Here is a 24,789-nt window from a genome sequence, read left to right on the forward strand (position 1 = left end):
GCTTTCCCTTTCTCCACCAGCCATAAAAAAGCTTTCTGTCTCTGGCATTCTGTAACGCTCCGCAAAGCCCTTTGCACAATGGCTTGCAAATACTAGGTGCTCAGTTAATGCTTAAATTATTTAAATTATATACCAGTCCTTTGGCATTTGTCGTTGATTGCCTTTTACTGACATCTATGCTTCCTATTAATTTATAAACTTCTTAAGATACTCAATATCTAAGATTGTGCCCAGCACATCCTCAGAAAAAAACCTAATTAATGAATGCTTTTCTATCATTTCTGTGACACCTTGCACAGCTCCTTCAACACAGCAGATGTTCAAAACATTCTTGTTGTTTTAATACGTGATACCTTCGTAAATGCAAAGCTTTAGTCAGTTCAGGAGGAATAGTTTGGCTGAGAATTCGAGCCCTGAAGACAGACCTTTGGACAACGTGCTGGGTGGGGAGTAGACATTGCCAGTGACTGTCTAACCCTCTGTGGCCAGCTTCCTGTTTTGCTTCTTCTGCCCAGCTCTGGGTTTGTCATGGAGTGTTTAGTTACAAATACTCCCACTTTCCAATTTACAGTGTTCCTTCCCCCTCCCGTCCCCTCCCCACACACAAAAAGAGGTTGCAAGAGGGAGGGGTGATACCCTTGGTATCTTTTTAAAAATTTCCATGTTATCAAGATTCTTCATGTGACAAACCATACTAGAGCCAAGAGAGAGCATCAGAGCAAAAAACCATGTTTTCAGAATTTACTGTAGCTCTGTGGGGTTTTGTTTGCCTAGAGTACAATCCTGCAGTAAAATGAGCCCCCCGCCATGATAGTGGGCCCCTCCATCCCATTTCCAAATCTACCTGCTTCTCAACATCTTTGAGTCAGATGGAAAATTCAGTTCTGTCTTCTTTTTCTCTGTATCTTAACTGGTTTTCCAGATGCAAGTCCCAGAAGTGGGATTTAGCTCTGCACATCATCCCTTAATGTGAGCAGGCTCACAGTGGATGGGGGAAGGGGAAAGGGAAAGGGTAGCCATATTGAGTGTCAAGTCCCTCCTACCTGCTTTGGGCCTCACATAAAGAGCAAATGACTGGTCGGGAGAGAGTGTCTCTCCATATTGGAATGGCCAGCTCAGGGTCAGATTCTGCCCCTTCTGTGAGTCACTTCCTGAATGTGGGGGGGGGGGGGCCTGACAGCCAGCACTCTTCAGGAAGCACTCCGGGATCATGGATGTGACTGCTAACACCGGGTTTTTAGGCAGAACCCTGGGGCTTCGGGAATCTCTGGAAGTCTGTCTGTTGGACTCCCTAATCAAACTGCCAGATACAAATCAGCATCTACAAATGCATGAGCGTCGAAGGGGGTTGCTCTCTGGAAGCGGATCTTCTCAAGTGGGTCTGAAGAAGTTGGTGGCGGGTCCCTAACACTTCGTTCTCTCTCAGTCAGTTGCAGAGCAAAGACACCATCATTGCCTACCTCCTCACATGCGCTTCCAGTTTTCCTTGGAAACACAGAGCGTGTTCTGGATCCTGGTTTGTGTGAGACCCTGGTAGTCCCCAAATTTGAAACATCCTTAGTTTCGAGCAGGCTGCTTCCAAGAACGAGGGTAGCTAGAGAGCGTCGTCTCAGATTTTCGCTTTTTTACCTTTGGCAAGCAGCACCTAGTGGTCCTCATTTCAGTGATTACAGGGTTCGTGTAACGGGCCGGGGTTTGGGCTGTGGGATAGCAGTTCTGTCCTTGGAAGAGTGCCAGCCAGCTTTAGCTTTCCGTACTGCAGTTGTTGGCACTGCTCACAGTGTGAGGCCTGGGGTCAGGAAGGACGGCATCACCAACCTGCCCGGGGAGGCCGGGCCCACCTGACAGGCATCGAGGGCTCATGCCACGGCCCCCTTTCCAGATTAAGTATCAATTTACCTTTTTTTTCTCATCCTTATCCAAAAACGTGCTCAGAGCCTAGACACGTCCTTCACACGCACTGGAATCTGAACTGTACAACACAGGAAAAGTGAGGCCTTCAGCAAGGCGTTTTGGACCATGAGGCTTTGTGGTTGGGATTTCACTAAATGCCATGTTGGGGGGCGGGGGAATCTTCTTTCATCCCCAGCCTGGTTCATGCTCATCATCTTAATCACAGGCTAAAGATGAATATTTCTGGTTAGTTTCGCCTTTTTTATATATACACAGTGCCTATTTATAGCTATTTGCTGACGGACTCTACCAATTACTTTAAAAGCTTGTATTTAGAGAGAAACAAACTAAAAATGTGAATCCACTGGATACCCATAGTTCTGCATTGAGTTAGCTTGTTGTGGGGCAGGGTCAGAACAGAGACGGCGGTTGGCACATGATGATGTCAGAACTGGAAATGATCGTCTGTTATGACTTTAACTGGAGGATGATTAGAGAAGAGACACACTCTTCTATCTGTCTTATCTTTGTTATTACAAGCTTACTGGATCCCTTATGCATGTTTATTTGGGGTATTGTACGTTACAAGCCCAGTGAAATTGCTGTCTCCACAGTCATCACTGACACCCTATTTACGAAATCCACCATTCTTCTTCCCTGCCTTCTCAGACTTTCCTTCTCTCTGGCAGTAACCATTTCCTCCATGGAATATTTCCCCCAGCTTCAGAGGCATTCTTCCCGTCTAACTCCTCCTCCTCAGTCTTGTGGAGGCTCATTTCCTTCTGTATTGCCTTTCAAATTTTGGTTCTCTCCAGGGTTCCACACTCTACCCCTTTCTCTTCTCAGTGCAAATGTTTCTACCATGGTAACTACAAAAGGAAGATATGGAGACAGGGCACCCAGCTTGGGAGTCCTGGACTTGGCCGTGTGTAGGCTACATCAGAGAGGAGCTTCCTGTAGAAGCTTCTTATGGGGAGACATACAGGATTTCTCTGCCTGCCACCTCTACTCCTCACCATGGGCACAGGCTGAAAAAAGGCCAAGTGGCTCATGGGGGCAGTGGAAAGGAGGTGGAGCCAGAGACAGTACATGTGCTATTGTCCGTGGAGGAGAGAGGAGGGACAAGCTGAAGCGGTTGAACCTGTTTTGACGGTTTAGGCTAGAATTGGAAGATGGATGTCCAATTCTCTATCTACAAATGCAGGATTGGAACGTGGCTGAGGTACAATGTGTGTATGATGCCAGAAGGCCTGGCTCTGGCCACGTGGTGCCTGGCATCTAAGCCTGGGTTAGAGGCACTGGCAATTGGACACAACAAAGAGTGATCTGGGTAGGAGATAAGATTTGGGGGCCTAGAATACCCAGGGGAATGTTAAGCACTGAATCTGGGGAATGAAAACATTTAAGAGACAAACAGAGAAAGAAGAAAAAGCAAAGGAGACTAAAAAACAATCTCAAGCCGGGGCGCCTGGGTGGCTCAGTTGGTTGAACATCCGACTTCAGCTCAGGTCATGATCTCACAGTTGGAGAGTTCAAGCCCCACGTCGGGCTCTGTGCTGACAGCTCGAAGCCTGGAGCCTGCTTTGCATTGTGTGTGTCTCTCTTCTCTCTGCCCCTCTCCCCCTCCCACTCTGTCTCTCTTTCTCTCAAAAATAAACATTAAGAAGAAAAAACAAACAAAAAAACCTCAAGTAGAAAGAATAACCACCCCTGATGGAGCATTTTCTCTGTGCCAGGCACTGTGATTAAGTGCTTTGCATGCATTTCCTCCTTTAGAGGCTGAAAAGGAGCAAGACATCACAGAGAGAAGAAAATTTTAAGAAGACAGACACTTCCCCTCCTTGGATCATTTTTGTCACACTTTCTTTATCTGCCACCTTCATCCTGTCCTTTAGAGCCCAGCTCAGTGAGCACCACTTTCCTGGATCCTCCCAGGCAGTTAGCTTCTCCTTTGGAATCATCTAGCACGTCACATGTAGCACATTTTATTCACTCAGCCAACAAATGATTGTTCCACTGGTTTAGAATTTATGGTGTTTTAATGCAATTATTATTATCTGCTGGGCCCTGGTTTACTCATTCTGAAGATTTAGAATCAAGCATGTAGAGTGATCAACAAAATGAGGATTTGTTTAATAAGCAGATGAATGAGCAATATAAAATAGTACATTTAGTCAAGATTCAGTTTGAACCAAAGTATGAGAGGATCTCTGGACAGCCCATTTCAGATGTAAATTGCTAAACTTTCTAGGACAGTCATGAGTTGAGGATTCACTGAATGGTTGATTTCTGTTTTTTGGATTTTCAGTGCTCAATTGACACACCCCTGGTTAATGTCAGACATTAACCAAGTGTTGGAGTTCCCTGTGACACAGGCACACACATTCTCTGAATACTTATTATGCACAATTCAATAATGATTAACATTTGAACTCTGTCTAGGCTGAGCAAGCCACATCAAAGCTCTTTTTTCATTAGGACTTTTAAAATATCAAATATGGACTGAATGAGTAGGTGTTGGAGAAACTGACTTTGTAAACTAAAAATCATAAACCCAGATCTGTTTGAAATATGTCATGTGGAGTGCCTATATAAAAATTATGAGCGTTTTGATTTTTCCCTTGTAGGTAATAAATAACATCTGTAATATTCCTCCTCACCTTTTTCTGATTAGCTTTATGTCTGGTATATTTTCCCCAACACTCCTGTTTCGTGTAGCAAGGATTTCGCCAAGGAGAGACAGGATTCTAAAGCAGTGTGGGTGTAACAGAAAACCTGCAGCAATCAAGGTTAAGTCCAGAAATAAGGGGCAGGATGAGTTTGGTGGGGAATTTTTAATGCTAGTCAGGCCTCTCTGTTTTACCTTTCTCAGGGGTACACACCAGCAGAGCTCGTGGGCCCTAAGGGATGGGAGTACCCCTGAAGGGCAAAGGGCATGTGGCCCACAAACCAGCTCCACTGGACCCCAGTGCTGATATGGCTCTCCAGACCCCCTCACTTTGCACCTGAGCCCATGTGGGTGCATCCAGCAGAGTGCCTTGGGCCACTGGTGTTCACCCTGGGGTCCATGGGGCCCCCGGGGTCCTCTGAGGATTGCTGGTGGTGAGCCCAGGTGGAGGTTGGACAACTCTTTTAGCTATTATGTACGATGGGCAGCTGTGTGGCATTTGTCTGGAGGGAAGAGCTGTGTCAAGACCATTGCAAGCATAGTAGATGCTGCTGCTGAAGATGCTGATTTCAGGTCATCAAAGGTGACAGAAAGCCAGGCAGTGATGTTGGGCCAGGCTAGGCTGCCAAGAAGCCAGTTGCTGAGCTTTGCTGAGCTCAGGGCACCATAGTTAAGTCCTAAGGTGACTGCGGGGCTCAGGTGATCCTAATGCACAACCAGAATTGGGAATCCCTGATCTGTTTCACCCCGTTTTCCCAATTTTAACCATACCTCTGGGTTAGCATACATAATTTCGATGGTATTGCCTTGTTGTTATTTTTCCACACAGTATTCTTTTTTCATTCATTTTAAAACCACTTTGTTCAGGTATGATTGACATGGAAAACGTTGTACATTTACAACTTAATATTTAAAAATATGTAAAAGCTTAATATTTACAACTTGATGACTTTTGAGATAAGTATACTTACATGAAACCATTGCTGCATTCTATGTCGTAAACATATCCATCACCTCCAGAAGTTTCTTCCCACCCTCTTATTATTATTTTCTTTGTGTGTGTGTGTGTGTGTGTGTGTGATAAGAATGCTTAACATAAGATCTTCCCTCTTAGCAAGTTTTTAAGGACATAATATAGTATTAACTGTGGGTACTGTGCTGTATAGTAGATCTCTAGGTAGGACTCATTCATCTTACATAACTGAGACTTTGTACCTTTTGACTTCCCCATTTCCCCCCATCCTCTCTTCCCCACAATTTTCTTTTTTTAAAGTTTATTTATCTATTTTGAGAGAGAACGTGACAGGGAGAGAGAGGATCCCAGGCAGGATCCCAGGCCATCAGCACAGAGCCCAATGCTGGGCTTGAGCTCACGAACCACGAGATCATGGCCTGAGCCGAAGCCAAGAGTCAGATGCTTAACCACCTGAGCCACCCAGGCACCGCTGTTCCCCACAATTTTCTAATAATATGTTGTTCCATTGGCACCTGGTTCAGATTTCACAGTTGTTATAGGTCTGGGCAGCTGACCACACCTTGATTTTGATGGCTGTCAATCAAATGCCATAGGTTCAGCCTAAATTGAAGTGATTTCTTTCAGTTGGTCAATTAGTTTATCCATGTACCGTGCCCTATGGCAACTGCTGTGGAAATTCAAGAGACCTGTGACTGGGATTTTTATACTTACAATGCAAAGAACACTCCCCACCCAAAGGATCTCATTCCGTCCTCACAATTATCCCATGAGGTAGGCATTATTTTTCTCCTCATTTTACATACAAGGAAATGGAAATTCAGAGTGGCTAAGTGACTTAATAGGTTATTCATTCTACAGGCTATGAAAATGTACAGTGGTTTCTCAGAATATTATGAGTGGTTTCTCAAAATAGCGAGTAAGGTATAGGGAATGCCACTGGTAAATCCCTAACCGTTCTGTAAATCCCAGCTTGCGAGCTGCCAGAGCCATACCTATGGCTAGTGGGGGCTTTTTCCATCCCTGAAAATTAAGCAGAAAGGGTCAATCAAGCATCAGCTCAGAGCGTGGGGTTCTAGCCCATGTTTTATTGGGAACTGTTTTTAGAGAAATACTTCTATTTTGAGGTCTAGAATGACTGTTGAAAAAACAAGAATCAAGACAACCATGAACACATTCGCATCTGGGTACGTCAGTCCTTACCACACAACGAGATGAGAGGCAGCCAGGGCCTGGGCCTGCAGTTTCCCGGATGTGTCAAACCGTGAGCAGACTACAGATTTCATCTGCGTGTTCACTGAGAGCGCCCAGGCAGCTGTAGCCCAAATGCACCATGGAGGGCACACCGTCTGTGGGCAGTGGGGCTAGCTGGCAGACTAGCTGGTACAGCAAGGCCTAAATGACTTGAACTTCACTTTGATTTGGCGATCCTTTGAACTTTTCTGGGACTGAGCCATGAAGAAATTGGTCAGCCGGTCAAATGTTGAGTGTAAATAAAACTTTAGTGTTTTATTTAAGAGGCACATTTGACTCACATAATCAGCTGACAAATTTGCCCGTTCCTTAAAAAACATACCTGACAGGACTCCATATTAAAAAATACCTTGATCACCAAATATCTGGAAGAGCTGGGAGGTTTTCCCACTTAGGCCAAGTGAGCAAGTTTTGCTCTAAGTCAAACTACATATGCCTTGAAAGCATGAAGATGGCATCCCAGCAGAAGCAGGAAGAATAAAATGGGTGGCCAGAGGTAGAATAAACTTTTAAGCTGGTCTTTGCAAATTGTAAAAGTGATCAAAAACAGAAAGAGCTCAGTAGAAATGAAAAGGTACCAAACCCTGAAGTAGCAAATTAAAGCTTCACCATTAACGCTTTTCCCGCCATCCCTGTTCAAACTCTGGAACCTGTGTTCGGGAGCAAATACAGGTCCTCTCCAGACCCAGACCAGAGAAGTGGTTTGTCTGGTTTGGGTTTTGGTTTTTCATTTTGGTTTTTTTTTGGTTTTTTTTTTCCTGCTTTAATAATGAGTTCTGCCTACTTTTCTCCTCTTTGTAAGGTCTTCAGAAAAGGAGGATATATAAGAAAAAAAACCTGTGTTATACTAATAGCTACCACTCAATGACAGTTTTTACCAGCGATTATTACCTACTTCATAGAACTAGTGCAAGGATTAAATGAGCTAACATATATGGTACACTTAACACAACATTTTATGTTTATAAGCAAGTAGCAAGTGCTTTTAATATTAGCGTTATTATCTTTAGCGTTGACAATGTTAGTAATAGCCTTACAATATACCAGATACTCTGTCAAGCACTCGATATGCCTTATCTCACTTGCTCTTATATTACTTTCATATAGTAAATTGAGGCACGGGGAGTCGGGAAAGTTGCCCAAGATTGCACAACTGGCATCAAAATCATTTATTATGCACTTACGATATTCTGGACATAGTACTAATGAACATTTTCTATGTATCATCATATTTAGCCACACAACAGTCCTGTGAAATCGATGCCATTATCCTCCTTTTACAGATGAGGAAATGTAGGTCCAGAGAGTTCACCTAACACCGAAGCTGACTCAGCCAGTGAATGATGGAGCTGAAATTCAAACCCAAGCAATCTTGCTCCAAAAGGGCATGCTCTTTACTGCTGTGCACTGTGGCCTTCTGGGAGAGGGGACAGCAGGGACTTCAGTCACATGGCCCTCTCCTCATGCTGGTTACTATCCCTAGCAGCGCTTTCCTGCAGGGCCACAGCATTAACTCTTCCCAAGCCGCATTCTCCAGCCACACCCAGTGCATTCTACATCCCAGAGAGGAAGAGACCCAGACCGTCCCCTTCAGCCCTGTGCTAATACTTGGGGCTCCTTATTACCCTGCCTGATTTTCTCTAGGCGTGAAAACTTTGTTTTCTATCAACTTTCCTCTTCTTATCTGCAAGTCAGCTAACATATTTATTTTACTTAAGCCTTGCATAGTTAAAAATCATCAGGGTTATACACCAAAATGTTTAACAGCAGCCAGTAAATTTAGCTAATTTTAATTTTCTTGTTCATGTGTTTTTGTGTTTCCAACTTACATACAATAAACATATAAATTACGTAGAAAAAAATCAGACTGTATTAGACAGTGGTTTCCAAAGAGTCATGAGGATACATTGTCCAATCAAAAGAATAAGGTTGCCTTTCACGAACACCAGGAGATCAGAAGCATCCCCTGGCACCTCTCAGTCCCTTCCCCATTTGGCGAATCCATTACCCATCACTAATTAGTGTCTTTCCAATTATAGTTTAGCTGCAGACCCCTTCTTCAAACAAAAACGTAGAGAAGTATAATATATTTAGCAAATACTACAAGTTCTTCCTTAAGGTTTAACCAGCACTGCATGAAATGAAGACAGGGAACTTGAACCCTGCCCACTAACTCGCCATCCCATTTAATGACAACTCCCAAGGTACTTCTGGAACCCCTGCTGGCTCTGGAGAACACATTCTCCCCTGAAACCATTGACCCGACCTCATTCTAGAAGCTTGAACTCCTTCAGATTTCCAGAGGTTGCCCAGATTAGGAGCTCTATAAATTTACTACATAATATGTAAGATAGTGATTTCCTTCAGTTGCCCTAAAATTTTTCACTAATATCCAAAATCAGTACCCATGACTGGTCCATCTTATAACTGAGTATCTCTGTCTGTCCAGAGACCTTTATTTTGTCAGAGGTGGCCTTCACCTCAGAAGGAAAAGATAAAAGTTTATGCTTCTCTATGGACCCCTAGTTCCTGCCCAGGGGTTAATAAATCCAATGTCCTTTTCTCCCCCATCAGGCTGCTTGTACAACTCTGTGAATATGCTAAAAAACATTGAATTTTACCTCTAAAGGAATGAATTGTATCATATGTGAATTACATCATAATAAAACTATTAGAAAAAAAGTTTAATTAAAAATAATATTTAAATTCCTCTTGTGTCCCCCTGTTGATGAGAAGAAAAGTGACAGTTCTGGCTTTTCACACTCCCCGAAGCTGTCTCACCCCGTCCACCCAACCATCCCACCAAAGCCTCCAACAGCACCTCCCTCCCTGTCCTCCAGAGACCCTCCATCACCGAGACTTCTTTTCTCATTCTTCAGGCTAAAAATCCCTTCTTCACCTTCTGTTTATCCAGTTTTCGGTTATCTATTGTTTCAGTGACGCTTCTCATTGATATGGCTGGCCGTGGGGTAAGACTTTGGGGTTATAGAACTAAATCAGATCCAGGCCATTCCCCATATTAAAAAAAAATTTTTTTTTAATGTTTATTCATTTTTGAGAGAGACAGAGCATGAGTAGAGGAGGGCAGAGAGAGAGGGAAACACAGAATCCAAAGCAGGCTCCAGGCCCAGAGCTGTCAGCACAGACCCCAGTGTGGGGCTCGAACCCATGAACTGTGAGATCATGACCTGAGCCAAAGTCAGACACTTAACCAAATGAGCCACCCAGGTGCCCCATATACCCTACATTTTTTTAAAAAAGGTTTATTTATTTATTTTGAGAGAGAAAAAGATCGCCCATGCACGAGCAGGGGAGGGGCAGACAGAGAGAGAGAGAATCCCAGGCAGTCTCCAGCTGTCAGCAGGGCTGACAGAGACAGACATGGGGCTTGATCCCATAAACTATGAGATCGTGTCCTGAGCCAAAATCAAGAGTCAGACACTTAACCACCTGAGCCACCTAGGCACCCCACTACCCTATATATTTTTTCACACAGGAAGAGGGCAGAGTGGTAGGTAACGAAGAGGTATATCTTTCAGGTCTTACCGAAAGTCCCACTTTCTTCATCCATCCTTCCTGTGCACTTTCACCTCTATCATCTTCTTCCTACCATGATCTTTTATAATATTTACTGTTTGACCTTAATTATATTCTGCCTGATGTTGTTTATTTGACCATTTCATATGTAATATCTTTCTAATTGCTTTGTAAGATTACAAATACACAGCTTCCTTGTGTGTGGTGTTCTATTGCTGCTGTAATAAACTATCACAAGCTCAGTGGTTCAAAAGAACACAGGTGTCTTGTCTGACAGTTTTGTAGATCAAAAGTGTGAGCAGGGCTAAGGTCAAGGTTTTAGCACTGCTGTACCCTTTCAGAGGGTCTAGTACAGAATCCATTTCCTTGCCTTTTCCAGCCTCTGATGGCTGCCCGCATTCCTTAGCTCATGGCCCCTCCTCCATCTTCAAAGTCAGCAGCACGGTATCTCAGACTCTTCTGCTGTGGCCACATCTCCCTCTGACCAAAGTCAGGAAATTGTCCCTGCTTTTATGAACTCATAGTTAGATTGGGCCCACTCAGATAATCTGAGATAACCTCCACATCTCAAGGTCTTTATACTTAGACATATCTGCAAAGTCTCTTTTGTTATGTAAGGTAACATTTCCACAGGTTCCAGAGGGGTTAGGACATGGACACCTTTGGGAGCCACTATCCTGCCTGTCACCCCCATCTTATACTTCCTTGTATTGCATATGAGATGGATGGAAAGAAATAAAATATGCAAACACTAACAACGATGACAACTAATGCTAGGATATGTGTACATCAGATAAAGTAGACTAAAGGAAGAAGGTATCGTTGGAGATGAAGAGAGCCTTTTCAAAATTATACAAAAAGCAATCAGCCAGAAAATTATAATGCTTACAAATGGGTACTTAATAATATAGTCTCAAAAAATGACAAAACTTGGAGGAGAAATAAGCAAATTTTCAGTCACAGTGAGAAATTTTCAACGTCACTCTCTCAGTAACTATTTGAACAATCAAACTATAGAATCAGTACAGATACAAAATATTTGAACAGCATAATTAACAAACTATAATATATATGGATCACTGCACCCAACAACTTGAGAATAGATGTTTTTTTTCTTTTTTCAAGTGGGAATGAAACATACAGTTGACCACATACTGGGCCATAAAGCAAGTGGGAACACAGTGCTAAGGATTTAAATTATGTACTGTACATCTAACATGATTCTAAAGTTAGAAGTTTATTTCTAAAAAATCATAGATATATTTTGTAATCATAACGGAATTAAACTGGAAATTCATAATGAAAGGATAATAGGAACTTCTCAAATGTTTGGGCATTAAGTGATACACTTTTGAACAATCAGGAAATCACAACGAAAAATAGAAAATATTTTGACCTGAATTACAAACGTGCATATTTAAAACTTGAGAGATAAAAGTAAATTGGTGCTTTCCCATGTTTATAGCAGCACTATCAACAATAGTCAAAGTATGGAAAGAGCCCAAATGTCCATCGATGGATGAGTGGATAAAAAAGATGTGGTGTATATATATATATACACCACATATATATATATACAAGGAGTATTATTCGGCAATCAAAAAGAATGAAATCTTGCCATTTGGAACTACTTGGATGGAACTGGAGGGTATCATGCTAAGTGAAATTAGTCAGAGAAAGACAAAAATCATATGACTTCACTCATATGAGGACTTTAAGAGACAAAACAGATGAACATAAGGGAAGAGAAACAAAAATAATATAAAAACAGGGAGGGGGCAAAACAAAAGAGACTCATAAATGTGGAGAACAAAGGGTTGCTGGAGGGGTTGTGGGAAGGGGGATGGGCTAAATGGGTAAGGGGCATTAAGGAATCTACTGAAATCATTGCTTCATTATATACTAACTAATTTGGATGTAAATTTTATTTTTTTATTTTTTTATTTTTTTTTTTAAATTTTTTTTAACGTTTTATTTATTTTTGAGACAGAGAGAGACAGAGCATGAACGGGGGAGGGGCAGAGAGAGAGGGAGACACAGGATCGGAAGCAGGCTCCAGGCTCTGAGCCATCAGCCCAGAGCCTGACGCGGGGCTTGAACTCACGGACGGTGAGATCGTGACCTGAGCTGAAGTCGGCCGCCCAACCAACTGAGCCACCCAGGCGCCCCTGGATGTAAATTTTAAATAAGAAATAAAGTTAAATTAAAATATAAAAATAAAGTACACTCCATTCTTAAATAAATAAATAAATAAATAGGTGCTTGGATGAAAACTTATAGTGTTAAATGTATATATCAGAAATGAAAAAGTGCTGAAAATTAATTAGGCAGGAAGCTATGAATAGAAGAGCAAAGTGAGCCAAAAGGAAATGGAAGGAAATAATAAAGAGAAGAGGCAAAATTATGAAATAGAAAGCTAATATACTACAGAGAGGGACTACTAGGTAAAAAGTTTGAAAAGACCAATAAATGCAATTAACCTTTAACAAAATTTATCATGGGAAAAAAAAGTGAAAAGCACACACTGCCAGCATCAGGAATGAAAAGATATTACTACAGATGCTACAGACATTAAAGGTAATACAGAAACGAAAATGTGTATGATTAGACAAATTCCCAGTAAAATACAGTTTACCAAAACTAAGAAAAAGAGAAATAGAAGATCCGAATAGTTCTATATCTGTTAAAGAAATTAAATTAATAAATAACCTGCCCACAAAGAAAACTCGAGGCCCAGATACCTTTACAAATGAACTCTTCCAAGTATTTAGGAAATAACAACCATCTGACACAAACTCTTCAGGGAACACTTCCACTTCCTTTTATAGGACCAATATAACCTTGACTCAAAAAGATGACAAGAATATTTTAAGAAAAAAATTAATAGAGAAATTGAAGCATAGGTGCAAAAGCTCTGAACAAAATGTGAATCCAGCAATAAATAAAAAGGACAAGCATCATGACTGAAGGGGGTTTATTCTGTAAGTGCAAGGTTGATTTGGCATTTAAGAATTAATAAGTAGAAGGGTGCCTGGGTGGGTCAGTCGGTTGGGCGTCTGACTTTGCCTCAGGTCATTATCTCACAGCTCGCGAGTTCGAGCCCCACGTCCGGCTCTGTGCTGACAGCTGGGAGCCTGAGGTCTGCTTCAGATTCTGTGTCTCCCTCTCTCTCTGCCCTTCCCCTGCTTGTGTGTGCTCTCTCTCTCTGTCTCTCTCAAAAATAAATGAATAAACATTGAAAGAAAAGGAATCAAGAAGTATAATTAATTGTGCTAAAAGATAAATGAATAATTATGTGATATTTTCAGATGCTGAAAAAGCATATGGCAAAATTTAACACCCATTTATGATAAAAATAAAAACTTAGTAAACTGGGAGTAGAATGGATCTTCTTTTATCTGATAAAGCATAGCTACAAAGATTTTTATATTGATATCACACTTAACGGTAAAATCGTAAAACCTTTTCCCCTGAAAACAGGAATGAGATACAAATTCTCACTATCACTACTTTTATTCAAATTTATACCAGAGATTTTGTACAATGTCATAAAGTAAGAAAAAGGAAACTGAAATATCTATTATGCGGAGAAACCAATGTCAATATTTGCAGGTGACATTATAGCATGCATAGAAAATCCAAAGACTATAAACAAAGAATTAGAATTAATAAATGAATTTAGCAAAGTCACTAAAAACAAGGTCAATATGTAAAAGTGTCAATTGTGTTAATTCAGAGTATGAAATATGTATTTTAAAAAATTTTTTTAAATGTTTATTTATTTTTGAGAGAGAGAGCAAGGGAGAGGTAGAGAGGGAAACATAGAATCCGAGGCAGGCTCCAGGCTCTGAGCTGTCAGCACAGAGCTCAACACAAGGTCATGACCTGAGCCGAAGTCGGACGCTTAACCTACTGAGCCACCCAGGTGCTCCTGTTTTAAAATATTGTTTATAACGGTATTAAAATACATTAACCAACTGGGAGTAAACCTAAGAAAAGACATGTAAGACCTCTACATAGAAAATCATAGAATATGATGAAGAGAAATTATGGGGATCCACCACACGCATGAATTGTAAGTCTCAATATTTTAAGACAGCAATACCCCACAATTGATCCCTGGAGTTAATACCATCATAATCAATATCCCAGTAGCCAGTAGCTAGTTTGTGAAATTTAACAAGCTACTCCTAGAATTTATATTGAAATTCAAAAGGCTGGGACCCGTGGGTGGCTCAGTCAGTTGATTGTGGACTCTTGATTTCAGCTCAGACCATGATCCCAGGGTCAAGGATCGAGCCCCGCATTTGGCTCCACACTGAGCATGGAGTCTGCTTAAGATTCTCTCTCCCCATCTGCCCCTCTCCCTTGCTAGCTTGCGCACGCTCTCTCTCTGTCCCTAAAATAAAATAAAAAAAAAAATAAACACGGGTGCCTGGGTGGTTCAATCGGTTAAGCATCCGACTTCAGCTCAGGTCATGATCTCACAGTTCATGGGTTTGAGCCCCACGTTGGGCTCTGTGCTGACAGCTCCGAGCCTGGAGCCTGCTTCGGATTCTGTGTCTCCCTGTCTTTCTGCCCCTCCCCCACTCATATTCTCTCTCTCTCTCTCTCTCTCTCTCTCTCTCTCTCTCGCTCTCAAAAATAAATAAACATTAAAAAAAAAGAAAATGCAAAAGCCAATAATGGTGAAATCCATCTGGGAGAACAACAAATTTGGGGACTTAGATAGAAAAACATATGGTAAATCTACAGTAATTAAGATAGTATAGTAATAGCATAAGCATAGACATATAGACCAGTGGGACAGAATAAAAACTCTAGAGCTGGCCTGTCCAATGCAGTAGCCATTAGTCACATATGGTAATTAAAGTTTAAATTAATTTCCTCAGTTGCAGTAGCTGCATTTCTTTTTTTTTTTTTTAATTTTTTTTTAACACTTATTTATCTTTGAGAGAGAGACAGAGACAGAGTGTGAGAGCAGTAGGGGCAGAGAGAGAGGGAGACACAAAATCTGAAGCAGGCTCCAGGCTCCGAGCTGTCAGCACAGAACCCAATGCGGGGCTTGAACTCACAAGCTGTGAGATCATGACCTGAGCCAAAGTCGGACGTTCAACCGACTGAGCCACCCAGGCGTCCCAACACTAGCTGTATTTCATATGCTCAATACCCTCAGCACCCGGCTAGTGGTTGCTGCAGTGGACAACAGACATAAAACACTCCAGAAAGTTCTATTTGGACCATGCTGCTCTAGAGACAGACTCACCACATATGGAAATAAGATGTTTGACAACGGTGTCACTGAAGATGAGTAGCAAAGAACAGTCTTTTCAACAGTCTTGGTCAGATAATAGCCATCTTTGAAAAATGAATCTTGAGTCCCACCTTACTTCGTGCGCAGAAATCAGTTCCTGGTGGGTTCTATGCCTAAATGCAAGATGTTGTGGAATTTTCATGGAACAGAATCACATCCAGCAGTCAAAATGAATGAAGTGCTGGGAACAGGCTGAACCTCAACACCAAGGGTGAGTCTCACAAACATTATGAAATCAGTTGGAGCCAGAAATAAAAGAGAACATGCTGTATGGTTTCCATTTGTACAAAGTTCAAAAGGAGGCAGAAAGAGTCTCTGCTGACGGATGGCAGTTACCTTGGAAGAGGAGGCTGGTAACTGGAGGCTGCTGACATGGGCTTCTGAAATCCTGGTAATATCCTGTTTCTTGAGTGGGCTGGTGTCCACAGGAGAGGGTCCAGTCTTCATCAGCACCATTAGTGCACTTTTCTCTATGGGTGTTATTTTAAAACGTTTTTTTAAACAACCCTTGGATTGACACGGAAAAAGAAAGATAATTCTTGGTGATTGAGTGATAAAGGAAAGGTGAAGATTCTAAAAATTTTTAGATAGGCAACAACTTGAAGTCTGAAAGTATCAGGTATAGGATATGGAGAAGGGGAGACGTCACTGGCACAAGGGCCAATTAGTATGTGTTGTAAAGTTGGAAACGTGTGCCCCTTGCAAGTGGACAGTTTTGCTTCCAGACACAAACCTTAGAGAAATGCTTGCTCATGTGCACCAGGGGACGTGGGCAACAATGCTCGTTGCATAATAGTGTACAATAGAAAAAAAAAAAAAAAGAAGAAGAAGAATTGAAGTAACCTGATGCCTAACAGGGAAATGGGTAAATAAAATGTGAGTTTTTATATAGTGAAATACTAAACAGTTAAAAGGAATATAATATACACAAGCATAATCACAGAGCTCTGAAGATACTGAAGTGGATTGAAAAAAGCAAGTTGCAGAGTATGTATGGCGTAACATGTATACGCGTACATTTTTAAAGTATAAAACAGGACTGTAGATTATTCTGTGGCACATGCATGTGTAACCGGACTGTTAAATCGCCGCAGGATACACTGTACCCTGATCCATGATAGCAGCAGCCTCAGGGGCAGGGGGTGAAGGGACGGAGATTAAGGATGGGGATAGACCGTCACATGGGAACTGTCACTTCATTTTCATTGTTCTGTTTCCTTTTTTTTTTTTAATGGCAAATATAACAAAATGTTAACATCTGTCCCTTCTAGGTGTTGGCTCACAGAGTGTGAGTTCTCTTATTTCTTGTAATGTTCCCTTTGTTTAACTTCTCAATAAGAAAAAAAATAGAGTTGCGATAATAGCATCTTTCATCGTTTAGTCTTAGGCTTGTTTATTGTTTAGGTATTTTACGTTCCTGTTTGTTTTAAGAACAAATGTATATAAATATGAGTATAGCTGAGATAGCTCAATTTCCTCTCTTTGTTTATGTTAGCAAAGCATACTTGTTTTATTTAACATCCTTTGGTATCAAAATGTGGCCTTTACACAAACTTGTGAGGAGTAAATCATGAGGGCTCACAGTCCTAACACAGTCTGTGTTTTAAGAACACATTTCCTATGATAGACATCCTCTGCGCCTCGATCACAGCAAACATCCGCTTATATTGGAGCCGAAACATCCACAAGCAGGCGGAGAAAAAAAGTCAAAAAGATTTGCCGTTTGGTGCTAACGATCTGTCGGTACACGATTGTTAAGACTGAGGTCTGAAACCACCAACATTTATTGGCTCGGTCTCCAGTATGCGTCTTTAGGGTCATTTCCACAAGACCGACCAGAAGAACGGGACCCTGCCTTTTCCACCACTGACCTTGCTCCTGCGGGAAGCCCGGGGCGGTAGCACACAAGTCCCGCTCTAGCAGGAAGGAGGGCACTCCCAAAGTCCTTTATGACAGGATGGGGGACAGACGGGCCGGCCGCCATGATGGAGAGTGCACTGTTACAGACAGAGCACACACAAGGCTATTAGTCACTGGGCGGGCAGTCTGGAAGCCTTTGGAAACGCACCCTAGGTGATTGCTGTGACCGGGTTTGAAAAGTTGACAGGTAAATGTGGACTTGAAACAGACTAGCTATTTTATGGTTAGGCCCTAAACTGCAGGCTTTTAAACATGCTCAGGTATGAGTGAGGTGGGGACCTGCATACCCTGCCCTCACAGATCCAGCAGGGTCTTTACAGCAGATCTGTAAAGACCCTGAGAGAGACTCAGTTCTCTCTTCTACACCTATTTCACTCCTCACAACCAGGCCAAGGAGGGAGTTACCCAAAAGAAGGAACTGAGCATGCTCATTTCAGACTCTTCTGTCTGTCTCATTTGGGGGCTCGCCTGCCCCTAGAATATATATAAGCACTCTGGTCTGCTCTCAGCTCTGAGGGAGCCCAGTGGGTGTCCAGCAGGATCAGGGATGAGTGATTTAGTCTTTTTAAGTCAAGAGTCAATTATTAGCAAGGCCTCTCGGCCACAGATCTGAAGCTATGTTCTCTCTAATCAACTTTATCAGTAACAAGGGCAATATCTTAGCTCCGACTGTCTGGCCTCTAACCTTTCAATTGGTTCCAAATTCAAGAAGGTGGGGGAGGTAATTGCTCCCCTAAAACCTGATGATCAATTAGTATAAGACCCCAAGATGATAATGTAATCCGTGTTAATAACCAATAATTTGTATACCAATTTGTTCTTATACCCATAATTATCCTGTCTGAATAGTGAACTGAGCATTGCTCACTTTTATCTTTCATAACTGTGGTTAAAAAAATAAATATAGTGCTGTATGTCATGGCATGATTGAACTCTCATAGCTCGAGATAGACTCCATTAAAATGTACACTTTATAATCTATTATCTACATATACCTATCTATAAGTATATATAGAAAATGTATTTATCTAATTCAGTCATTTAGCAGCAAAAAGAAAAACTGCACACACGAAAAACAGCCTCTCCTGCTATTACAGAACACTGTTCTGCACATGGCCAGATGTACGTTCACAGAACACAGCAATTTTAAGGATGAATTCATGTTCTAATCTCTTTGGGATTACCTTATATTCGTGGTGGTTTATGACTGATGTTTAAAGTAACTATAGCTTTCTGTTTATATTTAATAGAAGATTCGTGTCTGTGGTGGGATACACGTTTACACTCATGGGATAAAAGCTACTGTTCTACAGGAAGGATATTAAATGTTGATTTAGAACGACACATTTCAATAACAGTGATCTAAGTCTCCCAAACTGTTTCTTCGCAGGTCCTGGGAAAAGCCTGGCACCAGCAAAGGATGATTCTTCTCATCCAGCGTATTTAGCCTTCAACACATCTCTGCATGCTGCAATTAGACACGGGAACTGGAAACTCCTCACCGGCTACCCAGGTAGGGTGCTTGGCATTTCCCACCAGATCAAGGAGAACTTTACTAAACAACTGCCTTTTGCAGAACATACCTGTGGGGCCGCTGAATGAGGAAGAATGTTGTGATCTACCGTCCTGACCACAAAAAAAAAAAAAAAAAAAAAAAAAAAAAATTAAAAAAATAAAAAGTTGAGAATTAACTGTAGGGGGCGGTGAGAGGAAGAAATGCCAACTGTAATGTTTCATGGAAAATCAGATTTCAGAGATGCGTGGCTGGCAAGCACAGCACATGAGGCTAGGAGGGAGACTCTCTGAAAGCTATATCCTCAATCAAGTGTGTAGCTGAGGGATGTGGTTGCTTCCTCTGAGCACATTCTCTAAAAGTGGTATCTTTTATTTATTTATTTTATTTTTTAATTTTTTTGATGTTTATTTTTGAGAGAGAGAGAGAGAGAGAGAGACAGAGCACAAGGTGGGGAGGGGCACAAAGGGAGTCACAGAATCCAAAGCAGGCTCCAGGCTCTGAGCTGTCACAGATCCCGACACGGGGCTTGACCCCATGAACTCTGAGATCATAGCCTGAGATGAAGTCGGCTACTTAACCCACTGAGCCACCCAGGCGCCCCAAAAGTGACCTCTTTTAAATATTTTTAAAATATGTGGTGTGATGGTAAAGACTGTGATGCAATTAAGCAATGTTTACAATGATGACATTTTGGGCATTTGGGGTAAGACAACTCTTCTTTGTTTGGTACCGTTCCATGTATTGCGAGATGTCTTAGCTTCCCTGGCCCATGACCATTACATGTTGATAGCAGCTTCCCTAAGTCACTGTGACAACTAAAACTCCCCCCACCCACACCCACACACGTGCACACGCATGCACACACATGCGTGCACATTCCTGGAGGCCCCTGGTTGTGAAGCAGTGAACTAGGAGTTAGAGTGAGAAAGATATAGATACAGCATCAAGGGCCACATCTTTTTTATGTGTCCACGTCCACAACCCCTGAAATTAGAACCTGTCTACCATGCCTCTCCTGCAATAAACTATTGTATTTCTTTGCCAGGCTGTGGCTGTTGGTTTCCTCCGCCGTCTCCATACAACGATTCTGCGATACCCTCATCAGACCCACCGACCAAGACCCTCTGGCTCTTTGATATTGATCAGGACCCAGAAGAAAGACATGACCTGTCAAGAGACTATCCCCATATTGTTGAGCAGCTCCTTTCCCGCCTGCAGTTCTACCACAAACATTCAGTGCCTGTGCATTTCCCGGCACAGGACCCCCGCTGTGACCCCAAGGGCACTGGGGCCTGGGGCCCGTGGGTATAGGACTTCTGGCAGCCTGGGGGAGCCAGACCACCTTTCTGTCACAAGTTAGACTTCAGGCCTTTACTCCTGTATCTCGTGTCTCTCCCAGCCTGGGTTCGCCTGGTCCTTCTCTTGTTTCTGAACCACACTGAGGAATCTCATTTCAAACCCCAGTGCATATAAGAAGCTGATAAAACCTGGAACAGTCCTGTTGTTGGCTGGGGTGTGTGTCTAGAGGAGAGGGGGGCTGAGTTCAACCCCTTCTTCCTGAGTGTGGGACAGCTGGGAACTTGACTTGAAATAGGAAGTTCTCGTTGAGTCCTAGAGGCTGGAGCAGCTGGCTCTTTTTGCCTCACAAGTCAGATGTTACATTTCCCCCTGCCAATAGCTGGGTTTTATTGGAGTGCCTCATGTTTCTTGTAACAAATGTGAGGAGCAGACAGTTTTTAATGGTCCTGTTGGCCAGGGGATCTCCCTGTCTGCGAGATATCATGTGCAGGCATTCCGTGTGAATAACCCCCCTGGCTCACCCCTCACTCCGTCACTCATCTCGTCATGGAGCATAAGGCCCATTTCATAGTTACGGTCAGCATGGCAATATGCCTGCTTCTTGGTTTGGGTTATTACAGTAAAGAAATGTGTTTTTATCCCCAGTTTTCTTTTTTTTTTTCCTAGCCACTACTCATTTCGTCTAGACTTCCTGCTACCCCCTCTCCCCTGTGGTTCTTTTCCTAACCTCCCTTTGACTCAGGCATCCTGTGCCCGGGAAGGCTGCCTTGCCTCTCCACGCTGAGCACCATCGGTTTGGGGATCTCTGCTGGGGCCTGCCTTCCTCTTGCCTCCACTACCGGAGCTGGAGCCCTGCCCAGAGAAGGTGGTCACATCTGGCTCTGCATGCATGCTCGTGGTGGACACGAAGGGGCCGGGTGGGTGATGCGTGGCTCTGTGTCATCTGTTTGCTGAAGACTATTCTAAGTTGCATGGAATTAATTATGAATGTGGCTGTGTCTCATAATATATTAAGAGTTGCATGCTATTCCCTAGCTAGGAGGAGAAACCCCGGGAAACGGTCGTTTTGTCCCGGGGTGATGGAGGGGGGCAGTTTGAAAGGAAATGGCCAGCATCTGAGATCCTGGGCCTCAGTGAAGCAAAGGACGGCACGTCCACCTTTCCCTATTCTCAGTCTTACTGCTTGTATTGAGGTTCTGGGGTTGGGGAAACAGGATGAGGTTTTACTTACCGGCCCTTTCTCAGTCTCGTGAAAGTCCTACTAATGCAGATCAGTACAGATGCGCTCTGAAGAATGTCAGACTCTGAAAAATATGTGCCAAAACTCTACTCTTTTTTCCATTAGCGGGACTCTTTGGTTCACTGGTGTCCCCACTGCCTGGACCGGTGCCTGTTACATAGAAGGCGGTCAATACTTTTTTTTTTGTTTTTAATGAATGAATGGACAGCTGAACAAATGAGAGAGTGGCACACCGTTAAAAATCCAGTGAGCTAAATACAGGTTTAGAGTAAATATCCTCCAACTGTTGCTTTTCTGTTCCCAAGCTGCCCTCCTGGGCTAGGAGCATAGTCTGCATATCTGGACAGTCAGAGGACGCTCCAAAGTGAAGCCATAATACCCTCTCCAGGAGGGAAATGGGGAAGCATGCCTGCCGAAGATACACTTTTGGCAATAACCCTCAGTTCTGTTCTTCATAGGACACTAGAAACTAAAACCAGCAAATAATATGCTATAGGTCCTTGTATAGCCACCCTTCAATTCAGTAGCAATATTTTCGGGTCACTACCAATTTGTATTGTATTAAAATAAGATGATTGGAAGGAAATGGTGCTAGAACTAAAAACACCTGTTACCAACCTTTACCCCACGCCCGGGTTGGCAAACAGCTGGCCCAAATGCCATCACCTACCACTCCCTCACCTGTGGCAGATACTCTGCACTAACTGAGCCCACGTGTTCTTCTGGATCCTTCTAATCCCAGTGTCTGTTAATACCATGAGATTAGAGGCCATCACTATATGACAGCCATTCACCCTCCACGCCATGCTCCCAGGGCTGTCCCCAGTTCCAGTCCCTTGATTGCCAAGTACAACATGGTGTTCTGTACTCAGTGGATTTACAGGGAGTTGTCAAAACTAGTTGTTGTAAAACTTTTATTTGAGATTTTATTTTATCCATTATAGAATGCATCTCATTAGGTTTCTCTTTTCTGTATAAGAATGTGAACAGATTCACATTGAGGATGTTTCTTTCCAGGTTCATTTGCGTTTAAAGAAAAGGTTTATTAATTTAATTGTTCTTCTTTGCTACTACCTGATTATTTCATATCTGGGGAACAAAAAATTTTTTTTACCCTTTAAAATTTGTCAGCCGTGAATAGGGAGTTTTCATTTGGGTGATAAAAAAGTTCTGAACCAGATAGTGGTGATGTTTGCACAACATACCTCTGAATTGTATGGCTTAAAATGGTTAAAATGATAACTTTTATGTGTTTCTTCCAACCGATTTTTAATGTGTTGGCCAGTTTTGTGGTATGTAAATTACATCTCAATAAAGAAACATAGCAAAAATATCAGAACTGAAACAAAGGCGTCAGTCATTGCCCCAAGAGTACAAACTGTAAAATAAGTCATTGGAGGGAGGTTGTGAGGGTAGGAGTGAATGTAAAGTGATAATAAGAGAGTGTATTTGTTCTCTGTTGCTGTATATCAAATTACCCCCCGAAATTTAGCAGCTTTAAACAATAAACATTTATTACTTAACACACTTTGTGGGGGGCCAGGACTCTGGGAGTGGCTTAGCTGGGTGGTTCTGGCTCAGGGCCTCCTGAGATGGTAGTCAAGCTGGTGAGGGCTGCACTCATCTGAAGGCTTGCCTGGGGCCAGAGGATACACTTCCAAGGTGAGTCACTCACCAGGCTCTTGGTTGGAGGCCTCAGTTCCTTGCCCTGTGGGCTTCTCCACAGAGTGCTTAAATATCCTCACTTCCAGCAGAGCAAATAATCTGGAGAGAGAGCAAGAGGAAGCCATAGTACCTTAATTACCTGGTACAGTGTCACTTCGACCTTTTTTCAGTTCCTTAAAAATAAGTCACTAAGTCCAGCGGTTACACAAGAGAAGGAGAATTAGGTCCTGTCTTTTGAAGGAAGTGTCAGATTTGTGGACATATCTGATACCAGTGTGGACAATAGGAGAATGGGGAAATGTTGTCTCCTGGGGAAGAGACTGTCTAATCCAGTCCACATGCATTTATCAAGTTCAAATTCTGCTATTTGAAGACAGATGTTAGAAAAACATCCAATTTTGCTATATAGTGGTTAGAATGACCAGGGACTAATCATTTAGCTCTCTCTGTGCCTCCCTCTTTTTTTTTTTTTTTTTTTTTTTTTTACTGGTGATAGGTTGAACTGAGTAATCCCTAAAGTCTTAGACCCTTGTGTCCAGAACAATGCCTGACACATAGTCTATATTAAATAAATGGTCTTTGGGGCGCCTGGGTGGCGCAGTCGGTTAAGCGTCCGACTTCAGCCAGGTCACGATCTCGCGGTCCGTGAGTTCGAGCCCCGCGTCGGGCTCTGGGCTGATGGCTCAGAGCCTGGAGCCTGCTTCCTATTCTGTGTCTCCCTCTCTCTCTGCCCCTCCCCCGTTCATGCTCTGTCTCTCTCTGTCCCAAAAATAAATAAATGTTGAAAAAAAAAAAAATTTTAAATAAATGGTCTTTGACTCTCAACTGCCTGAATTCCAGTGCAAGAGTGTAAAATAAAACTGTGCTAGAAATAGCCAGAGATTCTGCTCCATCTTGAAAAAGCATTCATTTCCTGAAAATATGATTTTAAAAACTAATTTTTTGAATGCTTACTATATTCTGAGCATTGTACAAAGTGCTTTAAAAGAATTATCTTGGGGAACCTGAGTGGCTCAGTTGGTTAAGTTTCCAACTTTTGATCTCAGCTCAGGTCTTGATCTCACCATTGTGAGGTCAAGCCCCACAGTGAGCTCTGCACAGGGCATGAAGCCCACTTTAAAAAAAAAAAAGGAATTATCTTGTTGCCTAAGGAAAATAAAAGCAATTTCCTTCTTAAAATTTTAATAAATAAATAAATAAATATCTTATTCAATATAATTTTAAACTAGCCAGAGGTAATGTTTATAAAATCTGTTCAATCTTTTTATTTTTTTAATGTTTACTTATTTTTGAGAGAGAGAGAGAATGCAAAGAGAGGAAGGGCAGAGAGAGAGACACACACACAGAATCTGTAGCAGGCTCCAGGCTCTGAGCTGTCAGCATAGAGCTCGACGTGGGTTTTGAACTCATAAACTGTGAGATCATGACCTGAGCCAAAGTCAGGCGCTTAACCTGACTGAGCCACCTAGGGACCCCTAAAATCTGTTCAATCTTAATTATTAAAGGCATA

At 42.4% G+C, this 24,789-nt stretch overlaps 1 protein-coding gene across 1 annotated transcript in view; it reads left to right on the top strand.

Annotated features, from left to right (window-relative positions):
• Positions 1-22,947, top strand: part of ARSB (arylsulfatase B) — a 169,401-nt gene extending 146,454 nt beyond the window's left edge. The window contains exons 7-8 of the mRNA XM_025924146.2: positions 18,950-19,072; positions 20,121-22,947. Coding sequence (XP_025779931.1) covers positions 18,950-19,072; positions 20,121-20,386 — 389 coding nt within the window. The 3' untranslated portion in view covers positions 20,387-22,947. The remainder of the gene's footprint in view (positions 1-18,949; positions 19,073-20,120) is intronic.
• Positions 22,948-24,789: the final 1,842 nt, after the last annotated feature.

The sequence above is a fragment of the Puma concolor genome, chromosome A1 (assembly GCF_028749965.1).
Source record: "Puma concolor isolate L17-30 chromosome A1, mPumCon1.1.hap2, whole genome shotgun sequence".
Lineage (NCBI taxonomy): Eukaryota > Metazoa > Chordata > Mammalia > Carnivora > Felidae > Puma > Puma concolor.